General features: G+C 36.1%; 1 protein-coding gene across 17 annotated transcripts in view; it reads left to right on the forward strand.

Moving 5' to 3' along the window:
• The window catches only part of Dmd (dystrophin), a 2,465,896-nt gene that overhangs the window by 2,398,703 nt on the left and 51,722 nt on the right, over positions 1 to 15,471 (forward strand). For 11 of the 17 annotated variants that reach the window (XM_051140911.1, XM_051140914.1, XM_051140907.1 and 8 more), the window contains 7 exons: positions 682 to 848; positions 2,956 to 3,067; positions 4,889 to 5,025; positions 5,716 to 5,754; positions 10,012 to 10,077; positions 11,149 to 11,214; positions 13,972 to 14,130. In XM_051140911.1, coding sequence (XP_050996868.1) covers positions 682 to 848; positions 2,956 to 3,067; positions 4,889 to 5,025; positions 5,716 to 5,754; positions 10,012 to 10,077; positions 11,149 to 11,214; positions 13,972 to 14,130 — 746 coding nt within the window. Of the gene's footprint in view, positions 1 to 681; positions 849 to 2,955; positions 3,068 to 4,888; positions 5,030 to 5,715; positions 5,755 to 10,011; positions 10,078 to 11,148; positions 11,215 to 13,971; positions 14,131 to 15,471 lie in introns of those variants that run through there. The other 6 variants (XM_051140909.1, XM_051140924.1, XM_051140921.1 and 3 more) reach the window with 3 other exon arrangements.

Consider the following 15,471-nt stretch of genomic DNA (forward strand, 5'->3'; position numbering starts at 1 on the left):
CTGGTTAAAGACTCTTAGCCACATTTTCAGGAACCCACTAAATCTTAAGCAATATAAATACAGGCATAGAGACAACTCAAGACTGGAAAAAGGAAATGACCTTCTTAGGAATTGCCATCTTCTCAATAGTAGCAACACAGAACTGAGACAAAAGTGGAAGAGTATTTCATAATGCTGAAACAAAATGAGAAGAAACATCCCCCTGAAATCTTCCATATATGCTTCTATATCCACCAATCGTCACTATCAAGAGTATAGCTTAAAAAGGAGATATTTTGAGACAGAATCTGGAAACCATGACCAGCAGACACCGAAAAGAAAGCTGTAAAAGATATAGTCAGACAACTGATTTCAGTTGATGACTGAGATTAAGGAAGCAATAAAGAGAAAAAGAGTCAATATGCATTTTAGTCCATCTAATGATATAGAAAATTGCAATCATGTAAGATTAAAAACACAATGTATGATTAAAATGCATGACTACAGTAACATCAGTCAACCGATGAGTGAATATGGTTTGTATGTCCTAAGATGGTTGCAATGTCTGAATTGAACCTTGCTGGGAAACTATGTTTCTTGCTGTTCTTTTTTTCCTTTTGATTTGTTATCTAAACAAATTCATACATTCTTGCCCTCACCATCTCTTTTTGATCTACTTCCCTCTCTCTTTTGTTTTTCAAGGCCAATAATAAACCTGAGATTGAAGCGGCTCTCTTCCTTGACTGGATGCGCCTGGAACCCCAGTCTATGGTGTGGCTGCCTGTCTTGCACAGAGTGGCTGCTGCAGAAACTGCCAAGCACCAGGCCAAGTGTAACATCTGCAAGGAGTGTCCAATCATTGGATTCAGGTATTGGGATTCAACACAATAACCTTATCATCCCTTACTTTGTCGTGACTTGTGTTTTTTTGTCTCCCATTACAGTTGCTGTTACTTTGTTCCTTTCTAAAGTTCGAGAGAAATTGACGGAGCTAAATCATGTATCACTGCTGCCATTGCCCAGATCAGAGGGCTGTCTCAGTAGACCAGACTCATTAGGCAGATATCTCTTTCCACCTTCACTCTTCAGCTTTTCATAAGCACATTTTTGGTTGGGCAGGACTGAATACCCATTTCCACAGAGATAGGTATTTGTTTCTCAAGGACATCCAGATGAACTGTACCTCCTCCTTCCTGGAATTAAAACCCTTTCCCCCTTGTTTTCTTTCGCAAGCCTTTTCTGTTTATAGAAGGTCTCCAAAAATCAGTTATAAAATGAGGGGTTGATGCTCTTCTGGGAAACTGCATCCGGGTAGTTCAGTCTCTTTCTCACTTGGCAGCACTTCTTTTTACCCATTAAGTAACAAGATTTGTTCCAGGCATCAGAGAACTTTCTTGTTTCTCTTTGAATCTGATTCTCTTCTCCATAGTAGCCTGTTGAAATTCTAAGGGAATAAAAGATATGCAAACAAATGAGATTCACGAAGCAGCTAAAAACAGAAAGCATTTCATATAAATGTAAAGGTGGGAGAGATAGGAAATAGCACACTATTACTTTGCTATTCTTAAAGTGACATGAAAAACAATTGACTCATTTGGAGAAGTAGGATATTTTTAAATGAACTAACCTAATAATAACCCCAAGTCCTAAGTGTAAAATGATTATGCATTTTAACATCTGGATCTATAAGAGCTTTTCCATAGCATATATAAGCAACAGGATTATACAGTAGCTACATAGCTTATGCCCCTTCAGAATTCATTTAACAGCCAAAGCAAATAGTCATTTCTGGTTGTATTTAAACTTGTTTTATTACTTTATTTCCTACATTTTATTTCAGTGTTGTGTTTTGTTTTGTTTTGTTTTTACCATTGATTTATAATCCTTATGTACATTCTTTTCCTTCCTGGTTTTGGGCAGGATGCTATAGGGACTGCAAGACTGGGGGAGGGCAGCTGCAGGTGACTGCATTCCATTTCTTATCTTCCTGAGCCAGCTTCCTGAGCCAGTGAGATTTGTATACAACAGAGGAAAATTTTTATAAAAGGAAAAAAAATGTACTGTGTTTTGGAGGACCTAAGAGAGTCCCTCCTTTTAACCTTCAATTCTTTTGCCTTTATCAAATTAGATGATTTTAAGAATCAGCACTTCTCTTTCTTCCTTATCCCCTCTCAAATGATGGTTGAGATCTAAAAAAAAGGGGGGGCGGAGAGCTAGCTCATCTTCCCACTTATCCATATGTGAAATCGGGAATATGTTTATCTGAATTGGCTGAGACTCTTATCTGAAAAGGCAAAAATCAGCAGGAGTGAAACAAGTATATAGTATTCTGAGACTGAAGGAAAATGTATCAACCAGTACTTATAAATTACAAGTTCTTCCATTTAATTCAGTGTTGTGTTGTTGTTGTTGTTGGTGGTGGTGGTGGTGTTGTCATTTTGGGGGAATATGATGAGGAATTTCTGGAAAGAAGAGACTGTCCAATTGACATGAAGATGAATCATGCCAGCCAATTATAGTTGCTTTCATTGGAGTTCTTATTTAGATTTCTTATGAGTAACTTTATTTTTGTAATTTTGTGGGAATAATGATTTCAGAAAACTTGTCCTTGTGATGAATTGGCAGCATGCAGTGTGTCAATCTTTCACTTTGCACGCTCTTTCAAATTTGAGTATTTGGTCTTTAAAAGATCAGGGATTTGTTCATACTTTTCTATTTAATCTGAAAGATTCCCATTGTAGTTTAAATAAGAGCTAATTTTTTCTTCTTTCTTTCATATGTTTATAAGATAATCTTTCTACCAAAATGCCTCTTTGGGAGAGGCACTGGAGAAGTCTTGGGGTAGAAGTTAACTGCTTACTTACTATCTGGTGACTAATGAACAGTTCTCTCTTTGTACAATCAACAGTGTGGCAGAGGGTTTCCTAGAGTGTTCTTTGAAGAAGTACATAAGTGTTTGTTTCTGTTCTTTATCAGATACAGAAGTCTAAAGCACTTTAATTATGACATCTGCCAAAGCTGCTTTTTTTCTGGCCGGGTTGCAAAGGGTCATAAAATGCACTACCCCATGGTGGAGTATTGCACTCCGGTAAGTTACTATCCTGACCTGAGTTCCTTCATCTGAGGTGAATTCTTTATCAAATTAGACTTGAGTATTACAATGTTTACTGTTTTGTTTTTGTTTTTTAAAGTTCCACCAATATATCCCTGTACCCAGGCAGGTCCTGATATACGTCAGAGGTAATTTGTACTCAATATCTCTGAACGAATGCATAATTTTTTCACATTTTAACATGGTTGTAGGGAGGACATCTCACCTTTCTTTTATAAAACGTTAACAATTATATAGAGAAGACTCGTGGCAATGGGACATATAGAACTTGGAGGAGAATCTTCTTCATGTGTGGGGTGCATACTCATATACCTGCGCATTCACACACACACAGAAAATAAATAAATACATTTGAAAAGATTTAAAAACTGTATCATATCATTTTTGCTGGCCTTTTAGCTTTCTGACATATTAACAACTGACACATGAGAAACATGTTTCATATGGCCGTACTCATTTACATGGTGAATAAGCACTTACCTTTTTAATCTGCTTTATAGTGTAGTAGGTCTTGTGATTTGTGTCCCTCTCTGACAGGTGAGGACTCTGTTGTCCTGATGTTAAAATAGTTGCCCAAGCGTTTCTAAGTAAAAAGTGGAGAAACTTCTACCATGTCTGAGGAACACATTCAGTAGCTATTAAGCTTTGGAAAAAGCCCTTGTGAGACGGCAAAGGCATAAGCTCGGTGATTACACTGAGATACAGAAACTCTATGTAAGTGCTCCTGGGAGCTTCTCAGGAATGTATACACTCTGGCCCTAGCCTGGGTTTTATAAACCCAAAGCTCTATTTTAGAAAGATTTACAGTGGCTCTGCTCTCCTTTAGAGCATGGATTTCATCCATCACCAGGTTATCTTTCCAAGTTTTTAACCATTTTCCTCACTGTTTCTCCTCTTACAAAGGTTGGAGAGTGTATCATGCTCTGAATTACCTGATTTTCAGTTTGTGAGCAACTGATATTAATGGCAACTAAGTAGTTTAAGAAGTAGTGAAGAATATAGTAAAACTTGAAGTTAGCCTTAAGTCTTCTATAAACTATCATCTATCATGTAGCCAGACAGCCTGAATACTTCATTTGGCTCCCTTATTAATTTTTTACTTGTTTTTGTGTGTTTATATGTGCTTGCAGTATATGTGTGGAGGCCAGAGGTTAAAGACTGGTGTATTTCTCTTTCTCTACCCTGTTTTATGAGACACAATTTCTTTCTTTCTTTCTTTCTTTCTTTCTTTCTTTCTTTCTTTTTTTTTTTTTTTTTTTTCGAGACAGGATTTCTCTGTGTAGCCTTGGCCATCCTGGACTCACTTTGTAGACCAGTCTGGCCTCGAACTCACAGCGATCCGCCTGCCTCTGCCTCCCGAGTGCTGGGATTAAAGGCGTGCACCACCACGCCTAGCTGAGACACAATTTCTAACGGAATCCAAAAGTCACAGCTTGACTGTCTTGGCTGGGTCATGAGATCTAAGAATCAACCTGTCTCTACTTTCCCCAGTACTAGGGTTACAAATAAGTATCACCATGCCTGACTTGTATGGGCTGCTGGGAATCCAGGCTCATGCTTACGTGGTGAGCACCTGCACTTTGCGACCTGAGCTTTCTCCTCAGCTTTTAATGCCCCTCTTTTTTTTCTCTGATACATGCTCACCCAAATTAGGAAAGTTTGATTTCATAGCCTGGCCTCAAACTTCCCATATTCTCCCTTGCTATGAACCAAGTGCCACGAAGAGGAAGCTCAGGTGGCAATTTGTTTTGAAATGGCACTCTCCTAAAACTGCTGTCATCATGACTTCCGTTTTAGACTACATCCGGAGAAGATGTTCGTGACTTTGCCAAGGTACTAAAAAACAAATTTCGAACCAAAAGGTATTTTGCGAAGCATCCAAGAATGGGCTACCTGCCAGTGCAGACTGTGTTAGAGGGGGACAACATGGAAACGTGAGTAGTGGTGGAAGCAAAGCTGACTTTCATTTGATATATTGTTGAACTCCTCCCAGCCAAATACCCTCCTTCACTCCCAAATGCAAACAGTCTCTTCAGTTTCTCTCCTTCTTTGGTTTACTTTAGCTGAAAAAAATACAAACAAGCTGATATCCAATTACATTTTCCCTTGACAATTATCTTTTCCAAAAGTCAGACTTGATCTTACAGGAAGGAAAAAAACAATACCATAGTCACACATTGCCTTCTGAGACTTTTAAGAGCTATGGGACTGTTTACAGATGAGTGATGACAATATTTCATTTTGATTTTCTTCCCTCATAAATCAGTAGACATGTGTCTTTTTCTATCTAATTGTGTGGTCATATCTCGTCACTCTTTTCCACTTGAGAGATCTATCCAGTCACAGGAAATGCTTCCGCAGTAAGTAGAAATGAGCCTGCTGGTGAGCCAGATGGTGACTTTGCCTACTTAAACTTACTCCTTACGTTTTCCTGTCCTTCGGTGGTAATCACATAGTTACTTCTTTTGCTTTTCATTCACTTTTCACTTTTATTTGGCTGCTGCTTTCCATATTTATACCTAATTTGGTTGGATTTTGTTTGATTTCTTTTGATCTTTCAATAATTTCTGTTGCTACTAGGTTTGCTTGTGTCTCTTTTCATCACCTCATTTTTTGTTTTGCAGTCCCGTTACTCTGATCAACTTCTGGCCAGTAGATTCTGCGTGAGTACTTTTGCTAAGGGTACTGCTACCACCAACATTCACTTGCTTGATTGATCCATTTGTTTGTTTAATTTGCTCTGTTCTGTTTAAAGACATTTTAATTTCCTGTCTTTTTTTTTTCCTTCTCTCAGTAAGGCCTTGCGAGTGCCATCTACCACAGATACAGAGACTCTGGCTAGCGCTGCAAGTCTCTCTGCTGAAGCTCTATCCAGCAGAAATAAGGGCTTGGGTTCTAATAAAAGTGAAAAAAATTGCAAGTTTTACCTGTCTTTATGGAAGCCAGTATATATTTTAGATATTCCTTTAAATATAGGCAAGAAAGAGCCTCCTGTTTGGATAATAGCATTTGAAAGCCATATTGCTTGAGGTGTGATGCACAAAGGCCTTCAGATGGGTGGATGATATGTTCCTTAGAAGCAGTTACAGCTGGACTACTAAAACAGGGTGTACTTTTAGAGTATGATGCTGAGTTTGGTAGACTAATTTCAGTGAATTTTGTGGATGTTTTTAAAAATTAGGTTATGCCATGCTGTTTGACAAATTTTTATGAATGTGGAACTTTAACTTTTGAGCTAAACTCATTTTTACCTCCTCTCTAAAATATTCTGTTTGTCAACAATTATGCTTTTAAGCAAGGAGGGAGTATACTCTAGTCTGATATTACTACTGGTGTTTATTAGTATTATTAATATTAGATAGTAAGACACAAATGATTTGTTTCAGTTTATATTGCTAGATAACTATTTTGGAGCTAGATATTATGGTAAGCACAATTAATCCTAGCTATTTAAGAGGCTGAGGAGGGAGTATGGCATGAGTGAGCCCGGGAGTTTGAGACCGTCTTTACTACCATAGTGAGAGTTCTTTCAACAATAAAATCTATGAGATCTTTTAGAGATCTTTGATGTATACTTTAGCAAAAAACATGCCTATGTAAAAGTTATATAGTATTTTCCTAAAAGTTTTGGTGTTTTATAGTATACTTTATCAAAATATTTAAAGTTTGATAGCTCTATCCTATATCAAGATAGAAATAACTAATTAGAAATAGTAGCTTATGTAAAAATTTATTATATTATCTCACCAAATAATTTAATTGAAATATATAGAAACAAATATAAGGTATTAATTGGGATGTACCTTATGTCTTTATGAGCCAGAGGAAGAAGACTTCTTTTTCCACTTCCCCACATTGTTGTGTCATTTAATTTTGAGCTATCATACTAACAAATAGTGCATTGCCTCTTTTATTTATTCTTAATGCTTAAACAAGTTGAGAAGTTACTAGATTCAGTTCTGTTTCCTGCATAATGGTAACTATCTCCATATGGTAATAGGGTAGCCTGTTTGTAGAAGTTGGAAGCCTGAGCCAGCCAAGTAGATAGATTACTTGGTGTTAGAGGAAGTTTAAACAGGGAAGAAGTCTGAAGGATAAGGATTCAGAAGAATGTTTTTTAAAATACTTGACTAAATGGAACAGAAAACAGTTCCTTGAAAGGAAAGGGGAAGATACAATATAAGTTAATGAGAAATTGTCATCACCGTCAGGTACAAGTAACTTATTTTAAATAGAGGGTGTTTTTCTTAAACTTTGAAGCTCTTTAGACATCAATGACATTCTTAATTAAAGTAACTTTTCTAACAACTAAAATATACTCTTAGGTTGCCTTTTTCTGAAAATTGGCTAGATTATTCAGAAAGAGTGGGACGTTCTAATTTGAAGGAAGAAAACAAACCCATCAGGCTACTCTGTACTTTAATACTGTAATTTTATTAGTTTTTGCTCATAGTTTTCTAATAAAATAGAAAAATCTATTGTAAAGCTGTTCTATTCAAGCAGAAGAATTAGGTACTAACATTTTTTATTTTGTAAAAATGTATTTGATAGTTACAAATCCTCTGATAATGGTGGTATTTAATCTATTTAATGTGGAACACAGACTTGGAAAGCTTCCAGAGCTTTTTTTCCCCCCATAGACAAAGGCCTTGTTTCCTTGTATCTATCATATAATATTTAACCAAATCTGGCATAAGCCTTTCATTTTGTTTATCCACAAGCGAGGCAGGCTAACAATGTTCTTAGAGCTCCTCCGCTTTCTAATCTAAGTGAATGAGAACTTGCTTATGGAATTTCCACAAGAGACAAAGTGGTATTGCATAAGGTGGCATTGGCCAAGTGGATTCTTAGGGATAATTGGAAACTATCCTAATTGGTATATAGCTCTGTATTTACAAAGCTGGAAGTGTGAGCCATATTATCTTTGTTTGGAAGTGTTTTAGGAGGCTTTATTTAGGAGGTCTTTACTTTTGCAGTAATATTTACTAACTCCTGCTTTTGAAATTTTTCTTCTCTGACCAGCACTTTGTTTTGGTTTGTTTTCTATTTAGCAAGTGCTTCTTGTACTTTTTCAGAATTCTAATTATTACAAGTTCCTGTACTTATGATTGCTGCACTAGGTGCTCTGTACACTAATAGAAAATAATACGAAATTATCCTTGAGGCTAAGAATTAAAACTCCACATCAACTTTTGTGTAAGGTTGCATTAAAATACTTTGAATTTACATGCCTACTCCACTTGCTGTAGTTTTGCTCCAAGGTCTTGTGCTTGCTTTCTTTATATGTACACAGCCACTGTCACAACTATTCTAATGGAAAATACTCCTAATATATTTTCCTCCATGGTCAGCTTTAACTTACAGAAATATATCATTGAAGGACTGCTCTGTATCAGAAGATAATACTTACAATCAGAGAATTAAATTGTCTTTATATACAGTGAAGATTTCAAAACACCTTTACAGCTTTCTAGCAATAGACTGTTGCAAGAGTTTATAAAATGAGCAGATTAACTCTCCAAAAATGCACTGAAGATTCACATGGGAATCTTTGGATCTGCCTACTAAGTTGAATAATCATCTCTTTTGTTTTCATATGAAAATGTAAACATATTTTACACTTGACCTAGACAACATTGGTCTCATATTTTATACTTGACCTACATAATATGGTGAGACCTTTATCTTTCAAAGAAGGCTTCCAGTACCCTCTTTGTCTGTCTTAGTGTGTTGTGATTGTCTTACCACAATGTTTCTTTGTTAAAAAGTAGACATTTCCAGCACATTTTCTATGCAAGCCTAGCAGTAGATATCCATTCATCACACACACACACACACACACACACACACACACACACACACACACACACACAAATACAGGAAGAAAGTAATTTTCCTCTTCACGGCAGACAGAGTCATTGAATGCTTTTTGCATATGAGACTAAACAAGAGGCCTCACTGGGTATGATACTGCTGAATTTTTGGTTTATGCCTTTCTTTACGTAAGTCCTTTCTGTGTCAGGAGAGAAGTGGAAGAGACCTTTTATCATATTCAAATAAAACAAAAAGTACAAGTCTAAACTGGTTTTTGGAGCAATTTTATGTAAGGTTAATCCAAACGATATGCAAATTTCTAAGATAGTGAATAGATTAGATATGAAGGAGGAAAAAAAGCTAGCCCTACCTGGCCAATGAAGAAAATGTGTGTTTTTATTTTTCCTCCAGAGCGATCATGCTCATTCTTTCCTCTGGTTTTCCCCTCTTTATTTGGAAGTACTATAGCCTCAGCAAGAATTATGCTAGATACCATGGCATCTTAGTGAATATAGTTATTCTTTTAAAAATGTTTATATGATGTTGAGTCATTCCATTTTTTTCTATAAAATACTAGCATAATACTGTGATTAAATTAGTAGATAAATTCCTTCAGTCGACGTCTTAATACACAGAATTTTAAGAAGTACTAGAATGGAGTAGCCTCATTGTAACTAAAATTATTGACTGTAAATGTGCTAAGAAAACATAGTTTACATTCAACCCAAAGATACTAATCAGTGTCATAGATGTGTGTAATTATTTACAGTTTTAACCACATAGTACTAAGACAGCATCAGAACTTTAATATATGAAGATTTATAAGCTAAGAGGGTGAAATGCTATGTAGACTTTTTCTCCCATACCTTTGTGTAATTGAAACTTTCTGGAGAAGTTTTTCTTTTATCTTTATGGCAGAAACCATCTCTCGCTTCTTGATTTAAAGTAGCCGATGCTGTCCTATATACAGGAGCACCTACATGCGCATTATCCATAGACTTGGAATAAAGTCATTCTAGGCCATGTATATAACATAAGTTTATGGTGGGGTCTTTTTCTCCATTAATGGGTGGTATCTATGACTAATCACATTTTCTGCCTTATAGGCCTGCCTCGTCCCCCCAGCTTTCACACGATGATACTCATTCACGCATTGAACATTATGCTAGCAGGTATGAGACTAGTTGAATGCCAGGCAAATATTGATTGAAATAACTAACCAAGGAAAGCTAACCTATAATAATTTTATACAAATATTTTCTTTCTTCCTCAATCTTTTCTGATTTCTACTAATCAACTTGCCCTCTAACGTGCATGCCATTCTACTGCATGTAGGTTTTGGACACCAACAACAGCATGGGTCCAGAACAATCTTATTTAACCCTGGCCTTCCAACATTACTGGTAGCTTTGTTGCGTTTCATATTCTGAACACTTGCTAAATTGGCTTACAAGTCCTCTAACTGCCTTAGAAAACTACTAGGTTAGATATTAATCTTTGGAAGAATAATACTGTCTTACCTAAACAATATGAAAGCACTGGCCTTTTATTTGTGTTTCGTTTACATGTTGTACTTTAAGAAGACAACAACTTCCTTAACTCTTGGACCTTTCTGTACCACTTTTTTTTTTTTTTTTTTTTTTTTTTTTTTTTTTTTTTTTGTATTTGAGATAACTTTTATACCTAAACACTGAACTACTAATTATATCTTGTACTTGTTAAATAAGTGTATTAAACGTTTTCTGGTTGTCAAAGACTTTATTATTAAATTGGTGACAGAACACATAGAACACTTACTGTGAGTTCATCCTTTATCAACATCCTAAGTGCTAGACATGCTCATCAATTGTGGCAAGCATTAACTAGCTATATACATCTATCATCAGTGAAAGGCATTAATTGTCTTAAAAGACAAGGCTAGTGTAAGGTGTGGATTTGCTCATAGGGAAGATTTTCTTCTGAAAACAAAGACCTGTTCTCAGGGAAAGGAAGATCAACCTGTCAGGGGAAAATCTCAAACAAAACAGCAACAAAATACAGCTTCCCATAGTTTTTACATTAACTGCAAAACTACTAACTAGCTACTTCAACTGGTTAAGACAATACACACATCCTTTAATTTGAAGGATTTCTTTCTCCTCTTGCCATGAGTTATTCTTTAGTTTTCAGGAATGTTCACTTAGGTCTTGAATAGATTCTAAGAAGTCACATAAGTTTTAATGAGCTTTTACGTTTTTTATCAGGCTAGCAGAAATGGAAAACAGCAATGGATCTTATCTAAATGATAGCATCTCTCCTAATGAGAGCATGTAAGTATCCCATCTCTTTTTACAAAATGTTCCTGACGATGAAATTGCTTTGAGGGATTTAGAGGTAGGATAGTACAGGATATAGGAATTAGCATCATATTCATTTGATCTTTCAAAGAGCCATTCATTGACTTTTTCTTTAATTCTTAAAAACCTGGCACAGAATGAGCTCATACAAACACAAACATTAATCCAGAGTAGCTAAAAAAGTTTTTTTTGCCTTACTTATGTTTATTTAATGTCATATGATTACAAATTGCTAAGTCCAAACACTTATATATCTCTTTGACCATAATGGAATAAAGAATAACATGATAATCAAAATAATAACTAAGAACTTTCTCCATTCGTGGGAAGTGGAAATAAGCTTTTGATATAGAATAGCTGTTCCCATATACTGTTAGGTTGGCATTTTTTCCATTGGATTGTTGTAGTTTAGCATCATTATGAGATACATATAGTAAAGTGGTCTTGTGACTACTTCCCAGATGAGAGAAGACAAATACAGATCTTAGTGTGTCAGTGGGGTGATAAGCCAGCTTGGTGAGACTGTAAAAAGGAGATGTATTACTGTTACAAATGGCCAAGAACCTACTTGGCACTAAATCAGAGGCATCATCAACAGGTTAGGACAGTTCTCATAGTACAGAACACAGAGGAACTTTAATATGATCCAAGTAGATGCTGACTATGTAGGGAGAGAAGTGAGGGTATAGAGGAAATAAAGGATCCACTAACTGAACACATAATGTGGACAATAGAAATTTAGTCAAAGTGCAGTGATGCTTTTAGTTTGATAAGACATGGTAAGATAAATGGTTTAACATCTTATTGTGGAGAATAGATAAATGGATACATGGTAAAGTTATCCTGTGCAGTTTGTGTGGGAACTCAGAGTTTTGCTCAGGTTAGAAAAGGGTAGTCATAAGGATTAACCAAAGAAAAGTGATAAAAAGAGGATTACTATATAATTATTGAATACCATATCATCTAGTACACAGAGATCAAGTAATGAGAAGTCAACACTCAGGCATTTACTTTGAACACATATTCTTTTCCAAATTAAAGCTGTGATACCATTATGTGATCTTCCAACAGGAAATGAGTAGCTAAAGAACCAACTCAATATAAAGGCTTGAATGATTTGCTTCTTTGGCTCCCTCATTTTCATATTAGATGCTCTAACACTTTCACATTAATTCAGATTGTATCCATATGACAGTCTCTGGCAATCGTGAACTGCCAAAGCAATAGGAAGAAAAGCTTAATTACCATTATAGGTTACAGTTAAATATGGGAAGTCCTAGCAACAAAATTTTAGAATTTGAGGAGGGGAATAATAAATTAACTATGTGATGAAGCCAGGATTATTTCATTTTACAACAAAATTCAGCTTTAGCTCATTCTGAGGACGTGCAATCCATTTCACTCTGTTGTTTGGCAAAATATCATATTATTTAGGAGCAGTTTTGATGGATCAGCTGATTTCATTTTAATGTTTTTAATGCCGATAATAATGATAATATTCATTATTGTCATTATTTTTGTGATGATATGTTTTACCTCAGGGCCTTATGCATGCTAGGCAAGTATTCCAGCTTTCCAATAATTAGTTAATTCATCATATCTTCACCACTTATCTGGTTTCATGGGCCAAAAATGGAAGCCTTGAGGACATTTTCCGAAAGATTTGACATTTTAAAACTGAGGATTTGCTGCCTATGGTGTGCTAGGTATGAAGGCACACACCAGTAATCCCAGCCCTTGGGAGGCCGTGGCGTTTGAGGCCAGCCTGGGCTATGCAGAAATTTCCTCTTGAAAAATAAAATTAAATGGGTATGCAAAAGGGAGTAGACAGGCATCATGTGCATGAGATGTAACCAGAAACAAAGGGCTTTTTTCTTCTCATTAAGGAAACAAAGTTCCTAGAACTAGGGGCTAAAGTGGAGTTTTTCAAATGTAGAACACTTCTTGCTGAAATTAATGTCTCCTGAGTATTATTAGAAAGTCCTTACTTTCGAGGAGGCTGCAGCTGCCTCTCAGAATATGCCAGTCCCCCTGCTCTCTGAAAATTAATGCTTTAGACTTAGTGAGAAATGCGATGTGCTTGTCCTCTTTTACTCAGTCACCTTAGTATCTTTTTACCCCCCCCCTTAATTTTTGTGTTTCTGTCTAAACAGTGATTAAAACAACCATTTACCCACAGGTTAATTATTGTTATCATCATACCTCTGAGACCTATAAGTTAAAATTAGCTGGCTGAAGCAGCACTTTCCAGTTTTTTGCCTTCCACTTAAGATAATATTTACTATTTTAAGAACTGCATTTCCCTCCTTCCTACCCAATCAGTATCAGTAACATGGCTAATGAACAGATTATCTTGACAGGCTTAGTAGCAAAAGCATTGAATGGCCATTGTTATGTTTTAAAATATTTATTAGTTAATAACAGGCTAACCTGTTAATACAGACTCCCAATATTTCTGTAAATCTACCTTTCACTTACCCGTATAAATAGGCCAGTGAGTTTCATGTGGATTTTTGTAATGAAGCATTTTAAATTGTCCATCAGTAGAGTAGTAGACCACAACCTCCATAGTTACCTAAATGTCTTTAGAATAGGGGAACAAAAAGAAAAAGTTTGATTAATTGTTGAGAGCAACAAAATGTTTCTATTTTCAAGTACGTACCTGAGTCCCTGACCCAAAACAAAATAAGGGGGGGTGGAAAAACAAAAACCTTTGATTTTATTTTCCAGAGATGATGAACATTTGTTAATCCAGCATTACTGCCAAAGTTTGAACCAGGACTCCCCCCTGAGCCAGCCTCGTAGTCCTGCCCAGATCTTGATTTCCTTAGAGAGTGAGGAAAGAGGGGAGCTAGAGAGAATCCTAGCAGATCTTGAGGAAGAAAACAGGTGAGTTGTCTTTGTAGCTCTGTCATTGGTAAGCAGAGTGCATACACTTGCACACAGAGAAAAGTGCCAGGAATCTTCACTTAGTCATTTGATGTCTATTTGCTAAAATAATCTGTTTAGCTCCTTTTGCAGATTCACTTTTTTTTTGTCTGAAAGAAGAACATGAGTATCATATAACATGGTTAAGAAAGAACTCCTATATTAGTTGTAAAGGGATTCATGCGAATGTCGGTATTGGGTTTGTTGCATGTGTTCCATAGGTTTTGGTATATATGTATATGAGAATGGAATTTAAGAAAATAGCAAGTAATGTAATTTATGGTTATAAAATTTTTACATGTGTTCAGCCATATTACCACAAACATTTTAGGAAGTATATTCATTGACTTGGTCATATTTGAGAACAGTATTTCCTCTTATTCTTCATCAAGTATAGAAGTTGCTACTTTTGTTCATCTTCATAGTATATTAGGTAGACAATTCCAGTTGTTAGCTTTCAGCTGAAAAAAAAAAGTTCAATGTGAAAAAAACAGAAATTGTTCAAAAGGAAAAGCCAAAATAAAAAGATATACCATGACTACAGAGCAGAAAACTTGTAAGAATCTGGAATATTATGTGGTGTCAGGATAGTAAAATCATTGGCCTTTCCTTTTGTCTTACATTTATTATGTCTTATGTACCTTGGTTAGGAGAATTTTCTCACCTGTAGTCACAGTTTGGCCTTCTATGGACAGTGCCACTAGGCAAGTCTTTAAAGGCCAAACTGTTCGAATTTGTAGCTCTTAAGTACTTTCATCGCCTTTGGTTAGCCCAAGGCAGCAAGACCTCTTAATCTAGACAACACACTATGTTTGAGAACCACTGCCCTGAAGGAGAATGTCACCTCGGCATGAAAAGGCAGACTGCCATTCATCTAGTCCCTTCTGCTGCCACTACTAGCCTTTCAGCTCTTAATACCTCTAACCTTTGGCCCTAGCTCTTTATCAAGTGGGCTTCCCATTAGTTCCTTGCTCATTTAACCAATAAATTCTCTGCACTGACTACCTGTATATCTTTCCAGAGTTAGGATCTATCATGGCATTCTTGCTTTACTGGATTTCTGTATCTTGAAAGACCACCCAGCGTCTAAGCAGGACATTCAAACTTTCCACTGCTTTCTCCTAACTTGCTTTGTCAACTTCACCTTCTTTTGTACTGACCATGCTGCTGTAGCCAGTATTTTTATTTTGTTTTTTGTCTATTTTCTTGGTCATGTTCAAGCTTGCTCTCAGCCTATCACTTTAGTCTTTGCCCAGAGAATTCCTTGACAGTTTGCCCTTTTATTCTTTACTGTCTGTACCT

Source organism: Acomys russatus, chromosome X (assembly GCF_903995435.1).
Source record: "Acomys russatus chromosome X, mAcoRus1.1, whole genome shotgun sequence".
NCBI classification, from domain to species: domain Eukaryota; kingdom Metazoa; phylum Chordata; class Mammalia; order Rodentia; family Muridae; genus Acomys; species Acomys russatus.